This window comes from Meleagris gallopavo, chromosome 1, assembly GCF_000146605.3.
Source record: "Meleagris gallopavo isolate NT-WF06-2002-E0010 breed Aviagen turkey brand Nicholas breeding stock chromosome 1, Turkey_5.1, whole genome shotgun sequence".
Taxonomy (NCBI): domain Eukaryota; kingdom Metazoa; phylum Chordata; class Aves; order Galliformes; family Phasianidae; genus Meleagris; species Meleagris gallopavo.
This window is the reverse complement of record NC_015011.2, coordinates 67647907-67667949: the sequence shown is the minus strand read 5'-3', so window position 1 is coordinate 67667949 and position 20043 is coordinate 67647907. Positions and strand designations below refer to the sequence as shown.

At 38.8% G+C, this 20043-nt stretch overlaps 1 protein-coding gene across 1 annotated transcript in view; it reads left to right on the top strand.

Moving 5' to 3' along the window:
• The window catches only part of WNT7B (Wnt family member 7B), a 94283-nt gene that overhangs the window by 35408 nt on the left and 38832 nt on the right, over positions 1–20043 (top strand). The window contains exon 2 of the mRNA XM_003202528.3: positions 15948–16174. Coding sequence (XP_003202576.1) covers positions 15948–16174 — 227 coding nt within the window. The remainder of the gene's footprint in view (positions 1–15947; positions 16175–20043) is intronic.

Below are 20043 nucleotides of genomic sequence, written 5' to 3'. Positions count from 1 at the left end.
GCTGAGGGAGCTGGGCTTGTTCAGCCTGGAGAAAAGAAGGCTGCGGGGTGACCTCATTGCAGCCTTTCAGTACCTAAAGGGAGCCTACAAACAGGAGGGGAGTCAACTTTTGGCTTTTGAAAGGATAGATAACAGCAGGACAAGGGGAAATGATTTTAAGTTGAGGGAGGGAAGATTTAGGTTGGATGTCAGGGGGAAGTTCTTTACAGAGAGAGTGGTGAGGTGCTGGAACAGGCTGCCCAGAGAGTTTGTAGATGCCCCATCCCTGGAGGTGTTCAAGGCCAGATTGGATGGGGCCCTGGGCAGTCTGATCTAGTATTAAATGGGGAGGTTGGTGACCCTGCATGGCAGGGGTGCTGGAGGTTCATGATCCTTGAGGTCCCTTCCAACTCGGGCCATTCTGTGATTCTGTGATTCTGTGAAACTATTGAAAGATCTCACATCACAGACTTATCCCACAGATCCCACAGATCTTATTCCTCTTTTGGCTTAAGAATGACTGGTTTTCTGTGTCATGGAAAAATTTCACATTCTCGGTGAGCTTTTCTCTGCATTAGTTTTATGCAATAATACTGTAGATGGTGTATATGCTGTCCAACATAGGGCAGAATTCCCTTTACCAGGACATTCACTGTCAGTACTTATGTATTTCACTGAAGTATGACAAACGTGGTTTTGCACTAAATATCCAAATTGACTAGAGGAATAATTGTGATATTAATGATACAGAAAAGTTCTACGGTGTAAAATGAATTATAATATCAATCTTCCCTCTTGAATTCTCCAGCACTGTGAATCAAATATTTTTTTGTTCTATTAGCATTTCAAGAAGAGTTATAGTCTGCTTCCATGCAGTATGGATTTATTCATTACTATTTATAGAAAACTCTGAGATCCTCAAAGCACTCAATTTGCATGCAAAAGCAATAAGCCTATTTCACAAGTATGGCCATACTGTAACCCAGCTGTTTTGTTGCCTGTGGTGAGCAGTTATGGACAAAATCCATCCCAGCATCACTTCGCTTCTCCAGTTAGAAGCCATCCAAAGAAATACACAAAATGATATACCTTTTCTCTCTGAGTTAGAAGTCTATCCATCAAAACAGTGTATATGTTGTATATAAGGAAGTCATGAATATATATTTCTGCCCATCTTGAGAGAGACCCAGAACAGCTGCAGGCCTTTGACATGTGCTCAATGTCGCATTCACAGGCCTGTCCTGGAGTTAAATACCAAATGATGTCTAAAATCCTACGTAGAATTATTCAATTCTTAAGTAGAGAATATCTACTTAGCAGTAAGCTGTATCTCATTTACTCAAGTTCTCAACAAGTTTCTTGCATTGAATTTTGCTGAAATGAAAAAGTACTTTGGTTCTTGTGTAAACCAAAAACTGAAAAGCTGTTCTGGTAGAAAAAGTTTGCAATATGTAGCTAATACTTGCAGGAATTTTATGCAGACAAATACAATTATGTGATTTTTCGTCAGTTGTCTGATTCCAAAAAACACCAGAGAGTTTTTAACACCACAAGAGATCAAGCCCTCTGTTTCATCTCCGGGAGGAAACATCAAAATGTAGTACATGCGTCATTGTCTATCACCATCTATTTCCACTGTGAATGAGACATTTGGTATCTCCAGAGAAACTGGATTTTGGGTTTACATGAGATTGCATTGTTTTGTTCTACAACAAAGATGTTGATTTTTGTTAGCTTTTGGGAGTTGGTTTGTGATGTTTGGATTGTGTTATCAGAGAATTCTCCATATGGGTTTGTTATCAGATCCTTCATGAAGCTATAGTTTTCCCAACACTAAACAAAACATCAAAACAACAACAAAAAAAGGGGATGATTTTCTTACTCTTGTGGTTATGTAAGGCAGAAAGAATGCTGTGAATTTTTCTTTTTTCTTCTTGGTTGACAGGAAGTTTTGAAGCATAACAAGCAAGGGAAGTCTGAAGTATGCTTTCAGACATGGCGTTAAGGTATTATTTTATAATACCTTTTTTGTGAAAGCATTCACAGCCTTCTCTTTTGTTTTTTAAAGTTACTTGCTGAACAAACATGAATGACATTCACACACTGCAACTAGTTTTTCTTCTAAAATGAAAATTAATACAACGTTCTGTATTTTTTAGAACACACCAAAGGCCAGAACAAAAGCAAGGAACCTGGAAAACACTAACCACCCCCAGGAAGAGCCTTGGGAGGCTTTTGAATAGCAAGAACTAATTTTTTTCTGGGTGTCTGTGAGGTGGGCTTCCCCACACAGAAGGGCAGTTTGTGTCTCATGGTCAAATTTTCAAAATAAGTGAGATTTCTGTTGACCCTCCAAATGGGTGGCCAACTCATCAGAAAGAATTGTCTGTCAACTGAGTAGATTTGTGACAGGGGTGAGTGGTCCTACTTACAGACTGAACCCATGACCTCCTAATCCGATCTTATATGTAGTGCCTGCTAGACTGTTCAATGGTCATTAGACCTGGGTGAATAATTTGGACAAAAAAAAACCTGAGCCATTCTGGGAATTAAAAATCCAAAGTAACCAAAACCAGCTCTCAAAATTTTGGCTATCATCTTTCATGTAATTCTGTATTTCACTGATATATTCCCTGTGCTACGTGCTTGTTTTGCCATGACAGTAAATTTTCATCCTGGATCCAAGAGGCTAATCTTGGAAATTTTGAGCATATGGTACAATTCTTTTGTGAGTGAGCCAGATGAACTGGTGTTTAAGGATTCACTTTGATGGAATAACGTAATAGTAATTCAGTAAAATCAGGCAGTTGGAAATTTACTAGGAATGAAATGCCCAGAAGATGAATTAAAAAATGTAAACACCAGTTTAAATCTAGAGCTGTATACTTAATGTGGTATTGGATAGAAAGTTTTATCCCATATCATATAAAATTCCATAAATTATAGCATCTAGAAGCATCTAATTATTTGGACTCTTTACTGGTAGGGGCCCTAGAGCAGACAGGCTGGCCTAAAAACAGACTACTTTTCAACCTGAAATTGAAAGACGTTTTTTCTTCTTTCTCCAATGCTTACCCTTCCTTACAAAATAAATAAATAAATAAATAAAAAATCTATGCAAACAGGAGTGTGAAAGACCCTGTCTCAGGGAAGGTGGATGGAGTGCTGTTTCCTCTAGGTCAGTTTCTCTCCTGTTTACTTGTATCTGTTCATAGTACTGTGCAGTCCCATCACCATTCAGATAGAAGTAAATACTACATGGCTTTCATACAAAACTCTCTTTGGGGTGTGCAAATCATTCAATCTCCAGCATTTGTGGTCTTGAAACATCATGGGAACCTTTCAGTGTATACTTACAGTGGGCAGCTTTGCATGCTGCTGTGCAAAAGCATCCAAGTCCAATGGAGTGTTCTGGCATATGTATTTAGAGATCTTTTGATGCATGGGTTCTTCTGATACATTCAAATACAAGTTCTTGCTTCTTTGGCAAGAACTGGCCTAATGCCTCAGGCAAAGGCATGTCACATAATCTGAATGCCCACTGAGAGAAACTGCATGCGGGTTGTAGATTTCACATCTTAAAGCATGCCCATGACTTTCCTTGGCTATAATCATAAATATTTTTAACTAACCTTCACCTTTGTGCAATGGTTAAATCCATGGGTCTTAATGATATTTTACTTCTGCGACTTTAGGAAAATGTAACAGTTTCACAGAGTTTAATATATTGTATGTTGTTATTACCAGTTGAAATTTTTCTGCTCTAGAATAGTTAAATGTAATATAGATAGAAAAGTTAGATTTCTCCATCAATTTCTACTACAATTCAAGGGTAAAAAAAAAAAAAAAGTTAAAAAACAACAATGGCAAAAGAATGGCAACACTGGGAAAAAAAAACAGAGTAAATATTTTTTAGCAGGGAAGGCTTTTCCAGGAGTGCAAGGCTGGCTGAAGTTGAAGACCAGGGTGCAATGCAGAGGTAGCTCTTACACCATGCTGGGGCCTCACTGGGAGTTTTTGGCATTGCTCACCCTGCCTTGAGTGCTGACTGACTGACTGCATATGTTAAGCTGTCTGCCCAAATGTCCTGTAGATTGCACATGCTGTATTTTTGTGTAGCTTTTGTAGTACAGCCTCTTCTGGCTCAGCTGTGAATCCCAAACAATTTTATTTTCATTTATCTGCTTAAATAGGTTAACTCAGTAATTCATGGTCGTAAAAGAACTATTTCAAATCATTAGATTTAGAAGAGAGCTGGAGGAAAAAAGCATGCAAATTACAGAAGAAAGGGGCAGATTCAAAAATCATCTTCAGTTTGAAGGCATGAAGATGCTGAACCAGAGTCAGAACATGCAGCAACAAGCATTCAGCTGTGAGTGCTGGTATATGCGTGATCTTTTGAGAGAAGATCATAGAAGTATTTCATCTACTTTCACAAACTTATCATGATTTGTAAGAGCTTGGTCTCCAGGGACACACTGACCATGGGCCCCTAGGATAATAACACAAATGCTCAATTTTTACAACTGCCTATAAAAATCAGAAATTCCTCCTGGAAAAAGATTTTGTTAATCCTATTGAACACCTGGAAAAAGTGTAACAACTTGGGGAACTAGAAAAGATACTGTGTGGTTTCCCATGGCTCCTACATCAGTTTAAAAGAAAGTTTTGATGAAAGCAGCTGAAAGGAGCCTTGGCAACCCTTGGGCAGCCAGCTGGGTGTTATATTGCTTTGTACCAGACTTGACAGTTCAGATTTTAAAGCACAGCATTTCTAGTCACAGCCCACATGCTGAATACAATAACATTTTGAGCATTTTCTCTCTAAATTCCATATTCTACAGTTTCTGAGGGGGTTGCCCCAGCTTTTTACCATCACTTTCTCACTTTGTGTCCATTTCATAGTGATGGACAATTTCTGGGAGCAGATCTGATAGTCTGATGAACATCACAGTTTGCTAGCACCTCAGCCCTGCTTACTTCTCTAACAGGTATTAGCAAACTCAAATCCACAAACTCCCTCACCACTTCATGCCAGGACGTGAAGCATAAGTATCTATCTGATGGATCAGAATTTCTCTTTCCATCATCATTGGAGGGCACGAGATGCAGAGAATGCAGACTTGCTTCATAAAAATGCCTTTGCTTACAATTGTAATGGTGAAGAAGGCTGCAAATAACTGTCACTGGGAAATAAAGGCTAATAAGTAGACTTGCAAGTGAATAAGCAGGATTAATATAGTAATGGGCTATTAATTTTTTTTTCTGTTTGATATTTGCTTGCAAATATGTTGTAATCTTTCTCTTTCTCTCTTTTTAAAGACAAATATTTATTGAAAACCTACCTAACACAGTGTTTCTGCATCCTGCATTTCTTAATACAAAGCTTCTGCTGCTTAGATTCATTTTGGAAAATTTAATGTTCACTCAAGTGTTTATTCATAGACATATACTGATGTATTTACTTCACCTGACTTGCAGTTTAGAAATAAATTTCCAATTATGTGATGAAATGACAAGGAAAGCGTGAAGGGTGACAAATATTGAAAAGTGTATTTAATAGACTGTTCCTAACAGATCCTCCCTCTTTAAGTCAAAGCCCTTCAAGATCCTGTCTGAGCTGTGCAAGCTGAAAGGGACTTCCATAACACCTCTGTTTCAAGAGTGTGCTTACATTGCAGGCAGTCTAGCAAGGTGATTTAAAGCCACCTGTATGGCTACAGCAAAACACGTTGGTTGCCAAACCTGTTCAGGGAGAAGGACAAGCACACCTGGGCAATCAGCTCATGCCTATCTCTGCAGCATTGTGGTTATGTTGCAACTTTTGTTGTTGGGTCATCTAATGCTGTCTGAATATGTCTGCGTGAGCCTGGTGATGGTGCAGATGTAGCCTGGTCTGAGAGGAGGGTTAACCGTGTAACCCTGCATCCCTATAACAAATTTCATGTGTAACAGAACAGATGCCACTCTACTCTTTCCATTAGTTTGTGCCTTTGTAATATTTTGTGGGCTCTCTTTTCGGGATGTGCCAACTGAGTAACATGATGTGGTATTTTGATTGCTGGTAGCACCATGACAGTACCAACCAGAATGTGCATGGGGGTCTCTAAACCAATAGAAAAATACCAGAAGGCAACAAAATATCTTGATTCCAAAAGTGGAGTGCTAGGGATGAACTGATGTAGTTTGTTGCTCTGAAAAAAGGCAAAGTCAGAGAAAAAGTCTGCCTTCATGCCAGACTTGGTGAGAAGATGATTTCTGATTCTGGGATGTCATAATTCTTTCCCAGTTTTTTTCTACATCCTGGAAACTACACAAGTGTGTTTATTATAAGTGAGAGTACACCAACTAGTGTAATTTGAGGGAAGTGGTGAAAATGGACAAATGACGAAGAAAAAGTCTAGGGATGAAAGCTTTGCGACCAGATTGGGAATGTGTCAAGGGGCCAGTGATCTTCCTGGTACATTTGAGCTCATGTCAAAGGGCCCAGTCCTCTCACCTGCTTCCTATATCCTGCACACCTATGCAGAAGAGGCTGCTTTTTCCTGACCATGATGTCATCTCAAAGATTAATTGATCTAACAGAAACACTGAAAAAAGACCTCATGCTCTTCATCTCTGTATTAGTAGACTTTGCTTTAAGTAGTAGTTCTCTGAATTCAAGCGACATAAAGGCAGCAGAAGCTGCCATTGTTGTGAACAATGCACTCACTGCAGCCATGGAAACATGCCAGTAGGTAAACCAAACAGCACCAAGCATTTGAGGTTTTGGATTTAATTTTGTCTGCAAATGTTGCTTAATTTGATATTCCACTATCTCATAGCTCTAGCAAATAGGCACCACCATGAAAATGGTGCTGAGGAAAGGAAAAGAACAGATGAATAACGACTTAAATTATTTGGTGTATTTATGTACCAATGTAATCTCATTGACAAAGTTAATGTAATATTTTTCTCTTCTGCTGCTAATTCAAGATCAAACAGACTGCTTGATTTGTCAGTGCAGAAATAGCAACCTCCAGTGGTCACTTAGTCCAAATTACACATTATGCATGGGGTCAATATGACTTCTTCACTTTCCTCACTTGAAAAGACCTCTGAGTCTACTTATCATGGCTTTTTGGCTGCAGTCTAAAGACACATGCATGCTTTCATCTATATGTTTAACAGACATTGTCTTAAAATTAACATAGAAGACTTAATTTTCTGATGGAATTACTCATTAGTAAATCTTCAGAATTTATTCTCCTTGACTGCTCATATCTTGGCTAGCAGAAATGAATTCCCACTTGCACTGTCAGAATTAAAGCCAGATTATATCCTTCTGGGAAGCAGATATCTTCCTTTCCTGTGGATCCACTATTACATGCTTTCCTCTTTCAATTTGTCTGTCACATCCATGAAAGCCCTGTGCGTATGAAGACACAAAAAATAAGATATATCATATGCTTAAATTTTAAATGGAAAATATAACAAAACCCAGTTTTTAAAAGATTCCACTGATGCTCCATCTTTGATATTTAAAACCACATATGTATATCTCTATTAAATAAATGACAATTTAGGGTGAACTAGCCAGGTGGAATATATGTGCACTGGAAATATTCTATAAGGGTTTCAGAGCCACACCATGTCTGACATACATCCATCAGATCTCACATATTAAGTAGGGTACTGTCTTTCCAAGTCTTGGACTTTGCCTGAATGACTTCATCTTTCTCTTGCCCTTATAACTGATACATAGGAAAGAACAGTCTGCTGAACTTTGGACCAAGCCAAAATATGCACTCAGTTGGACTTAATTTGGGCTTGGAGTTGACAAAGTTTGGCAAATGTCCATATCTCTGCATATGTCACGTGACAATTTATTTGTTCTTATTTGCTATACAAAGAATACAACAAAAGCATGGAATTTTACATCTTGAAATGTGTTTTTTTATTTCTCTGTTACACTGAATCATTTTTCTGTAGACACACGAAATGTGTGGCTTATCTCTTCCAGCCGTTTTGGTATTTCAAAGTTGTATTCCCCCACAGTGGAACTGCAATATCCCACCACAGTTATACTGCAAGGTAATTTTTTCCTCTGTGGTGAATCACTATTCAGCAAACAACTCTGTAACTTTGCACGATTCTTTCCAGTTCTAAAGGAAAACAGAAATGGGGTGGAAGGCAAATAATAGCACTTGACATCCGTACCAACAGCAAGTGCTCAGCAGGCAGCCTGGCATTCAGGAATGGACATTTTTGTTACTAATGGGAGAAGTTGCTTGGTACTTTGCTGGGCATAATGTGTGTGTGGATGCTGATAATGAAAGAGTAGGACCTGTTAAATGCATGCTTTGCAGCCAAAAGATGAAACCAGAAGTGTTTCAGTGTGATTTTTACATCTGACAAGATCCTGGATTTTCAAAAGAAGTCAAATCACTTTATTTCAACACCATTTTTTCATTAAACTTACTCAGATAAGTTCAGTTACACCACATGCGTCACCATCTTCACCACTGAGAGGACCAAAGTAGGGATATCCCATATCTCTCGAATGGATCCACATGTGCCAGGAGTGCTGCTGCCTTCCTGCATCTTGCTCAGGCCTATCAGCTTACTTTGGCATAGCAAATCAAGTACTTTTCCAAACCCAAATTGGTTTGGAATCAATGTTTCCTGTATTTCAGATACTTTCACATTCTATTTTAATATTGATTTTTATACATGCAAGATGTGAATGTTTTCCTCCATCTAATGACATGCCCTACAATAAAGAAAATGTAGAACAAAAAAAGAATGTCTGTTATGTAGTAATTCACCATGCAAATACTGTAAGATTGTGCAGATGTCCCGTTTGTCAATGTGATTTATCTGCTAGGTGATTTATCTTGGTGTAAACATTCTTTCATAGAGATCCATGGGGAGGAATGGCTCCTAGATTAATACGTGGCAACTGAAGAGTACAACATCCTAGAGATCACCAGGACTTCCTATCAGAAAGCCCTACTTTGGATCAAATATTCCAAATATTGTTGCTCTGTTTCAAACATAACTAAAAAAAATGAGAAATAAACTCATCACTTTTTATTTTTAAGAATTTTAAGTTCTTTCAGAGAAGATATTTGCACTTATATATAAGGCCTGCTTGCTCTTCAAAATTAAATTTGTGGCTAATGCACTCTGAAAATGTTGGCATCATATATAATGGAAATAATGGTCTTAAAGAAATCAAATGCAAGCAAACTAGAAGTGTAACAAATCTTTAAGGTATCTTATTGTATATCAAGAGTTGCTTCACTGACTGCTGAGTAAAAGATTATTACAATGAACAATTCATGTGCCAAATAAACTATCAAATCAGGATGTCATCACAGATATAATTATCAGGAGATAACACTCCTGATATACTTGTCAGTCATAGATGCTCGTGCTTTTTCTTGCTCTGGCTTGACCAGAAATAATTAACCAAAATCTGATGACGTCTCTAGCCACTCCCAGCCCTCCCATCCTGGTGTACTACTACTTAGATGAGAAGTAGATCCTGAGCCTTCAGTTTGAGCTTCAGTTATCTTGCTGTTATGTATGAGGATATAATGCGGATCCTTGTTCCCACTGTTCACTAAAGCAAATGTTCATCCTGAGGTGCATCCTGCCTTTGTGCTAGCTGTTCCTCAGTCTTGCCTATCCTACCACTTTCATTCTGGAGCACGTCAGCAACCACACTAAGTGATCTGGGAGTCTATTTTCTGGGTGACGACCTCAGAGAAATCACCACTTTTCATTTAATTTGAATGATCTCGTTGCTGTAAGCATCCCACATGTCCAAAGGCTTGGAGATCCAATGGGAATGGGTGCACCATGAGACAGTACCAAGTAGGCCTGTTTGATTTCCATTTCAATAAAAGGCACTGAATAATGATTTCCTAAGGCCTGCTGTGGAAAACAAAATTGAAAGCATAAACATATGCAGATGGAATTCAGAGCCTGGAACGCTTCTGCCAATTCTTACAACTTATGCATGCTCAAAATATTTACTTAGGAATTCTTAATTAAGTAAACCATTCAGTAGTGGTGTACTGTTTCAGATATGTCACAGTGTCGCCGCAAAATATGCCAGTGGTTCCTCCTCTAACAAAGATCCCATTATAGAACTTGTTATCAGACTTGGTGGGGTAAGTTTTCAGTACAGTGCACCTAGGTCTAAGCCATGCAGCTCCTCTCATGTTAATGGGATTTGTGTGGATAAATCCTTGCATTCCTCACTGAAAAAGAGCTCCTGCATGCCTGCAAGCTAAGGTGAATATCAGGTAGCGTGGCCAGGGCTGACATCAGGGTAATCCTAAACATGCAGCAGGGCTGTCATGGGGCTTGTGGGCAAGTGTACGCTGCTCCACTGTGTGGTCAGGAATACAAGCAAGTAGGAATATCAGAGGGGAAGGTATGGCTCTTGAAGTCAGCCAGGGCCTGAAGTAAAGTAATTCGTAATTTGCACAGAGAGCAAGGATTAAGAGAGAAAAATCTTAGTGTAGCTTTTTTTTTTTTTTAAATTCAAAAATTAAAATCAACTTGGTTAAGTGTTTTGTCTATATGAAACATGTTGGTAGTTTAATATTTCTTTCCTATGTTGTCTTTTATTATGTATTTGTTGGAACCAAATTGCAAGGTCTTTGGAGAAATTTTGGTGCACATTTTTGCGTGTACTGGACTTTGACCTTGGTGATTAGTTTGATTAGTTATCTATAAGCAGCTAGCTCTTCTTCATCCCTTTGTAGAACTTAGTAGAATTCTTCTAACATCAGTAAAAATTAGAATTTTCCTCATATAGATGTACGATTGCCCATTATCAGAACTTATTTCATATTTATATATTTGACAAATATGCTGAAATTAAATGAATGCCTGCATTTCTAAATATAAAATAGATCCTAAAGAAGAAATATAAATGAGAAGTACATTTCTATTCTGACAAGAAAGATTACATTAATTTACATGTTTTTATTACTCATGTGATTTTAGGCCTTATTACTGAATTTCTGAAGTATTTTCAAGGATCTTTAAGGAATTACTTGGAATGCGTAATAGAATCATATCATAGAATCATAGAACGGCCTGGGTTGAAAAGGACAACAATGATCATCTAGTTTCAACCCCCCTGCTACATGCAGGGTTGCCAACCACCAGACCAGGCTGCCCAGAGCCACATCCAGCTTGGCCTTGAATGCTTCCAAGGATGGGGCATCCACAACCTCCTTGGGCAACCTGTTCCAATGCTTCACACCCACTGTGTGGAAAAACTTCCACCTAATATCTAACCTAAGCCTCCTCTGTCTCAGTTTAAAACCATTCCCCCTTGTTCTATCACTATCTACCCTCATAAACAGATGTACCCCCTCCTGTTTATACACTCCCTTCAAATATTGGAAGGCCACAATGAAGGCTCCTCGGAGCTTTCTCTTCTCCAAGCTAAACAAGCCCAGTTCCCTAAACCTTTCCTCATTGGAGAGGTGCTCCAGCCCTCTGATCGTCTTACTGGCCCTCCTCTGGACCCTCTCCAAGAGTTCCATGTCCTTCCTATACCGGGGTCCCCAGGCCAGGACACAGTACTCACAAGAGCCAAGTAGAGAGGGACAATCACCTCCCTCTCCCTACTACCATGGTAGTTTTTATGGTATTGATATTTTCTTTTTCCCTTCTAATGCTGTGAAAAGAAAGGCTGTAGTTGTATATGTCCCTGAGAGAAAATACAATCATAACAAGGAACAGATTTTGAGGGACAATATTTATTGTCATCTGTCTTTGTACAATTAAAGAAGCGTTACTTCAGCAAGTACATTGAAAATTTCCTCCTGCTGTCATGAATTTTTGCTTATATCCAGATTATAAGAGCTGCTGTGGACTTATTTCCAAGAATTTGATGGCCCTGCCTGTGGCAGGGGGGTTTGAACTGGATGATCTTTGAGGTCCCCTCCAAGCCAGGCCATTCCATGATTCTATAATTCTATGATGACAAATATGTTATTTCAAGACTGTCATGCAAAAAGCAAGTTTCTAAGATCCCACTTCTCAGGTTCAGTTTGTTGCTAGCTTTGAACAGCAATGTCCTATCCAAGCCTAGGTTAAGAGCAGGGATGTTTAATTTGGATGTGACTCTATACCTCTATTTCTGTGCTGATGTTTCCCTTGCATTGATGACCAATAATGAAGAACAATGAAGGCTCTTCATATGCCAACTGCTACCAGTAACTGCTCAGATGTGCAATATTATTCTGCTAGTATTGTTCAATTGGATAACCTATGTATATGGTGCAACAGCAAACTCTGAAGCATGCATGGGCTACCTCAGTGTGGTATGGTTACAGTTGCACCAGAAATCTTCACAAAACGTTGCATTCAGGATTTCCTTGTGATAAGAATCAAGGGAGTTTGCACTACAGAGAAATATTAGATGGGAAAAGCTGCCAAAATGTGGCGTGTGGATCTGTCTTTTGACAGTTATAAAGCAAAACATTCTCCATCGAGCGAAACAAATGCAGTCTTCAACCTGCCAAGAGGCAGGAGCATGGCACAATTCTCCCAAATGTGTGACAGATGCACAGACTGAGGGATGCCACAAGAAATAGCAAAGAGGAAGCTTGAAATGCTGCTGGGTGCATTTCTTTAATAAAAATAAAGTTTTCCAAAACCTCAGATTCATGATTCAGCATTTCTTTTGGCACTGAAATTATAGTAGCAATTTAAAACTAGGCTAAAGAAGTTTGAGGGAATGTGCTGGCAAGTTCAGGCCCAAAAGAGGGAAGTCCCTGGAAGTAATAAAAAACGAGAACTTTTTGCCCTCCCCCTCTGACCACTCTCTGTTCCCCAGTAATTGCAGCTCGATCTCTTTAATCAGGATTGTCTTAAAGCTTTCTACAAGCATGCAGTAATTATTGATATCTTCACAATACCTTCTGTGGCAGATATGATCATGCTTATTTTATGGATGAATAAGGTGTCCCACTTTGATCAAAGCCTGCTCCAAAACCATTGAGAGACCAAAGAATACACTAAAGAATAAACCTAATTATGAGACAGCAGTGGGGTGAATGGAGGAAGAAAATAAAATCTAAATTATACATGAGGTAGATAGTGTAGACAAATCTTTTTTGCTTTCTTTTGTTTTGAAGTAATAAATTATTGCTGCTCAACTTGAGGTAGCTGTTGGTGGAAGCTGCGGGGGTTCAGCACTTTTCAAAAACACAGTTTGATATCATAGCCCAGGGATGAATTTGCAGTGCAGGTAGTAAAATAAATCATTCTTTTTTGTGGCTGCATCTTGAGCACTGCGTTCAGTTTTGGGCCTTTCTGTACAAGAGTACTCCAAAACTCTGGAGTATGTCAGAGAAGGACAGCGAAGCTGGTGAGGTGTCTGGAGCACAAGTCTTACGAGGAGTGGCTGAAGGAAATGGATTGTTTATTGGCAGAGTCTCAGAAGAGACGTTATTGACATTATTGCTCTCTACAACTTCCTGAAGGGAGGTTGTGACAAGGTGGGAATTAGCCTCTTCTCCCTCATCAGGAGTGATAGGACTACAGGGGTAACCTCAAGTTGCACCAGAGAAGATTCAAATTGGACATTAGGAAAAATTAGAGTGGTCAGGTGCTGGAATGGGCTGCCCAGAGATGTGGATGAGTTTCCATCCCTGGAGGTGTTCAAGAAATGTTTAGATGTTGTATTAAAGGATATGATTTAGTGGGGAAATGTTGATGTTAGGTGGATGGTTGGACTAGAAGACCTTGGAGGTCTTTTCCAACCTTGGTGATTCTATGATTCTATGATAAGTGATCAGAATGATACTTTCCCTTGTGGTTTTCAGTATCTTCTTATATCACCATCTAAAGTGGTATTGCAGAGGTCAGAAAATGTTACTACATGAAGCTCATAATGTTTTTTGTACATTTTTATTTCTCTTGGATAGTCTTGATTTAAAGGCATCATCATTTTATTTTATTCAGTTGTTCAGTAGAGGTGAGTGAGAAACAAAATCTCAGCTCTAAATCTGCATGAATCCTGGGAAGTCACTGATTCCAGCTGATGCTTTGTTGCTCAATACTCAAAGGACCATGAATGAAAGCTACAGGTCTGAGTGTTCATGTCCCAGAGACTGTGAGTTGTCAGATCTGCAACTACATTTTGTTCTTATTTTTTTTTAATAGATAGTACCACATGGCATGCATGCTCTATGTTAGCAATACCTTGTCTCCATATCTATAAAGTCCCAGGCCATAAATAAAAATATACAACTGGCAAGCTTCTTAGAGATTTTTAACTTCAGAAGAGATGCACCAATACCTATTAAAAGCAGAATGAATCATCATAGAATTTCCATCTCACAGTAAAATTGGTATTTCATTTTGACTAGGGAAGAGTTCTCCATCCTTTTTGCTCTGGCTTTACTGTAGTTTATTGAAATAGCAAAATGAAACACTCTGATTTTGTTTAAATGCAACATTTATGTAATTTTTTGGTTACCTTTGAGATGAAGTGTATAAATTCCTACAAAATGCTTTACTTTTGTTTAGTCAGCATTTTTCAAAAAGAGCATATCCAGTGGGAAATTTTTTAACACTGAGAAGAGAGGTGTAAGTGATTGTTCAAGATGGAGAGGAAAGGAATGGGGAAATTACTCTGTATCCTATTACTAACAGGATGGGAAAATGAAACTATCTGTATGGTCCAGTTCTAGGCTGGGACAACCTAAAGAGAGGAGAGGGTTCGCTGAGCTACTTCTCTGGAGTTACCAAGAAACAGAGTGCTCTCTGTGATGCAGGACAGCCAGTTGGTTTGTGCACCAGCCTGTTTTAGGCTCTGTGAGGTCTATATAACTGACCAAGGATGGGGATCAGAAACAATGCCTACAGGCATCATTTTTGGGACAGGATGCCTCAAGGTCTTCCCTTTTGGTGGTGTGCATTACTTAGAAGGCATTTTCAAAAGTGCTTCATTGGCTTGGACGTTGAAGAGCATTTTCTGAAAATGGACTGAAGCCTTCTAGACTGTGTAATGGTCATGTGGTCCAGTACAATGTGTTGAAAAAAGGACTGTTTTGCTAACAGAACTATTCTGCTGGCTTGTCCAGTGCCACATGAGCATAGGTAATACTCACGATAGATGTGTCCTGAGGCATCCCTGAATATGTACTCATGTTGTCTCATTTTTCCAAAATATTACTGCTTAAAATGCAGCCTGTGAAGATGTTGAGAAATGAGCCTGGAAAGATGCTGAAAAATAAGCTGAAAAATGAAAAATAAATGTACTAAAGTGAAAACATATGGTAGGTGCAAGTTATATGCACACTTTATAACAAATTCTGAAAATATACTTGAAGAATGGGAACTGCAAATGTTTCTGGTCTGGATGGCACATACTAAGGATCACTTGTATGCGCTCCATGATATTTGCCAGGTCTAAAAGTTCAGTTATGCTAGTGAACTTTCATTAATCAATCAGGAACTTGAGTGTAATAATGAGCAGAAGGGCTGACTGTGTCAATTCATCCTTTTAATTCTGTTCAATAGTTTCACATGAGGAATGCTTGAACTGGCTGTAGCAATTAAAGTGCAGAGACTGAATCTGTGTAGGCCATTCAAAGCAGACATGAGCTTCAAAGATTCACAGACAATCAATTAGCACTATTTTCTGCTTTTCAGTATGACTTAGTTTCCACTTAGCAGCAGCTGGTGGCACTGCACAGGACTGAAATGAAAAGTGCCAAAATTCCACTTGTGTGGTGCTTCTGGCACAAATGAGATTAGGAATTACTGCAATATTTCCAAATCTATGTGCCAGACCAGAGAGGTTGGGATAAGTCTGTGTAATTATAGGAACACAACCTCCAACCTTTCCTCATTTACTTAGCGCCTTGCCTGCCACATTGCAGCATTCAGCAAAAGCAACTAATGGCCTCTATCTGATTCTAATGTGTCTTTCTGCTTTTCTTCAGAGCTTTGTCATCTGTGGTGGCTTTAGGAGCTAATATCATCTGCAACAAAATCCCAGGCTTGGCCCCTCGGCAGCGAGCAATCTGCCAGAGCCGCCCTGATGCCATCATTGTGATCGGAGAAGGGGCACAAATGGGAATCAATGAGTGCCAGTACCAGTTTCGGTATGGGAGGTGGAACTGCTCTGCGCTGGGAGAGAAAACAGTTTTTGGACAAGAGCTTCGAGTAGGTAAGGGAGTCTCTAATACAGTGCTAAAGGGGTGTACTGGGGCTATTTTTCTCTTTCTCACTGTGGTCCTGCTTATCCCCCTCTTGTATTTGCCTGCTGGAATGGAGCAGTGAAGGTCCCAGAACAACAGTTGTCTGTATTTTTTCACTGATTGAACAGTAATTTGCAAGAGGCAAAAAAAATCTCTAATGGATTCTAGATGAAGTCATTCACATCTGTGCAACTTCATACCCAGCAATAGCCAGATCCCTGCTCAGACATCCAAGGACATAGTCATCACACCCTGTGAAAAAATTATTTCCAATTTTTGTCCTGTTAGAGGTTGCCATGATAACTGCAGTGTATGATATAGCTAATCAAAAGGGAACTAAAATGAGCTGCATATAACACCTCCTCACAGATTAAGTAGCAGGAAAGTCCCAGTTAACTCATGGAAGTGTAGCTCATATAACACAGGCCTTCCAACATAAAGCAATGATACATACCCATTTTAGAGTTGCTATCATATTTTAAAGAAAATACTGCAAATGATTTGAGGCAGGAAACCTATTCAAAGAAAATAATATAGGATCTTGGACTGACAAACCACTATCTGGCAGAAGCTAAATGATCACTTTCCGTTTACCCTATGTCTGACATTATTTCATAGGGAGGAATATGCATATATTTTTTTCCCACCACTGAGATCATTGTTTTCCTCATCATCCATCTCATTCTATTAACCCTCTTCCTGTTCTTACTTCCTTCCCCCAAGGGCTGCCCTCTTACCACGCTGATGGTGCTAAGTGTTGGGATAACATTTTCCGGTGTGTGTGGCTCTCATGAGGGTGCTCAGAGTGAAAGCATCCAGCTTCCCTTTGGGACTGTATCACATTATTGTTGTGTCACATTCTTCTCTGGATGACACTTTTTTCTTAAATTCAATAGTTCAGGTGAATCTGTAACATGAACGTAATTAGATGCAAGATCTCTTTAAAACTCCATGAAAAAATGGCATAACATTTCATCTCATCTGTGCAAGGAGGAAAGAACTCACATGGTCCTCTGGTTGTTAGCATAGATCACAGCTCTGTTTTTTTTCCTTAGCATGCCTATGAAATAAATGCCAAAAGCTGAGATAGACTTAAGTCAATTATAAAACTGATATTTTTTTTCAAAGAGAATGCAAGTATATGGATTTTGAAGGGCATGGCAGCAGAGTTATACAGATTTGAAATTAAATAGAACATTGACATAATGGGAACTGACTTACATCAGCAGAGAATCATCATATTCTATGATCTTTACTCCACACTGAATCATAGAAGTGGAAGAGAGCTAAAATAAATGACGAAAAACCATGAAAACAGTAAGCCAAATTAATGGCGTAAGAAAAGTCTAAATTTTTTGAACTTCAAAGAAGCATTTGGTCCAGTTTGGTGAGAAATTTGCTTTTCAGTGACTCTTCCCAGATTTGTCCTAAAAGATTTCTAACTCCATATAGAAAATACACCTTGATTAACTTTATTTTCTTAAGAAGACTATAAGTGGAAGACATTAAACATCCTCAAGGTACAGTGTATAAGAACCAACTTCATTCAATTTTAAATATATCAGAACAGCATCTAGTCACTTGTACTGACTACCAGAAACATAGGTCTGGTCTTCCTTAATTGGTCTTATGTTTAGTTGTTATAAGTTGATGTCCAAAATGATGTTGTTGCTAGAAAATATATAGATGCCATGCATACTACTGAACATACTTATGTTCATTTGTCCTGATCTGCAAAATTCTGCAGGAAGAAAAGTCCTCTTAATGTCTGTAAGGTCATTTATGTTTTTGGAAAGAGACACACTGGAGTGTTGTACCAGAGTCTGTCATTAAATTTTCAGCTAAAAAGGTTTTCACAACTTCTGCTCTCCTCTTCAAACTGAGTATCTCATGACATCTCACCAGCTCCCTCCTTGTATTCATAACTAATAATTTCCATCACTGAGAAAAACTATACAAGTGAGCACAGTGAAATACCTAAAGTGGACAACAAACTGTCCTTGTGTTTTCAAGATGGACTAGCTATCAGGATGTTCAACCACACAAAGTTTGAAAAAACAGGGTTTTCTTGAGACCTGTTCAGGTCATTTTGCCAAAATGTTCACCAGATTCTTGACCTCTTCACCGAACTTGGGTGGTTTCTTGCAGCTCTGAAATGACTGATGTGGAATTTGGTGGATTCTTTTATGGCTTAACCCAAACACAGACAAAACTTGGCAGTTGCAGCTGAGTTCTGATTTGACATTTGTTGAGTGTGAAACCACACAAACTGTAACGGATGGAGAAGGTTTACATGACCCCTGCCACCTGAGCCAGATGAGTTCCATACAGGTCTATAAAGAATCCCATAATCCATGTGTCTTTATTTGTTTTATTAGTGGAATAGCATCCGGAGACAATGTGGTCATTATCTAGGGAAAGGACAGGATTTAGGAAGTGATGTTATTACACTAGTGTGGAGTAAAAAAAAAATAAGAAAAATAATTAAAAAAGAATATTCAAAAGGTTCAAAAGACTTGTAAGCATAAATATTTGCAGGTGTAATAAAACACATCTGTATCTGATGCATACACAAACACTAAACCAGATATTTGGTTCTGGCTTAGACAAAATGAAGTGAAGGTTAGGACTAAAAAGCATAGGCATATTATCCACCTGACCCCAAAGGAAATCTCATCTAGCACCACCACAGGACTACTTAAGGACAAGAAAAATCAAGACATATTATTCAAGTCATAGGAAGGAGGGGGAAAGTAAGCTATGACAGCAGGATCTGAATTGCTTTAAGGCATCTTTTCCCTGTGACCCAGGCTGCTCATGCAGCCCGGCCCAGACCATCCTTTGGCCATTCCCTGTCCCGTGCTATCATGGAGAATGGCTATTGAAAAGGCTGGCCCAGCCCTTGGCACACATCCATCTCTCAGCAACAGCTGAACATTGGTGTGTGATTGGCACTATCTGGGCTGAAACTAGGGCATGGGGAGGGAGCAGTGCAGAGCTAATTCAAATTATGGCAAATAATTCTATACATTTTTATACTTTGGATAAACACAGTCCTTGTACAGCAAAAAATACATGGCCTTGCTTTCTGTTTCAATAAAGGAATTTGAGAACCAGTTTCAAGGTTGCTGAAAAAATCACCAGTTTTTTGGTATATTAGCAATTCCATTTTCAATTGACATAAATAAATAACCTGCAGATTTTCAAATGGAATGTATATAGTTGCAATCAGATAAGAAGAAAAAATTGATCATGTCTCCTGACCAGACTTTTATAAGCCTCTTTTTGGCAGTATGTACATTTGTGATCAACTGTTTTCAAGGGTGAAAGAGAGGAAGAGTAAAATTTTATCAAAAATCTCTGACGAACACTTTGAGAACTCACTAACAATTGCAGGTACTTCCATTTAAACAGACTGATGCATTGGTTTCACAAAGACAAGGCCAAATATCCCACTAGTTTTGTTTTTGTTTCTCTCCTTTCTAATGTTTTAATAAAAATATTAAAGATTAAAATAAGTTTTGTTACTTTTATGCACTTACATACACCTATATAATATTATATAGTTTATGAGAGCTGCTCCGAATGTATTGACCCACAATATCAGAGGCAGATGGTGGTGGGATGGCAGTAGAGGCTTAAGTTTCCCAACAATATTCCATTACATGTTGCCATGTGACAGATAGCAGCAGAGGGGCAGTCTGACAGAATGGTGTCTGACATGGAAGCATGTGTGAAGCAAAGGTGTGTCATTGAATTCCTCCATGCAGAAAAAATGGCACCCCTTGACATTCATTGATTGCTTGCTAAATGTTTATAGAGATTGAACAGTGGATGT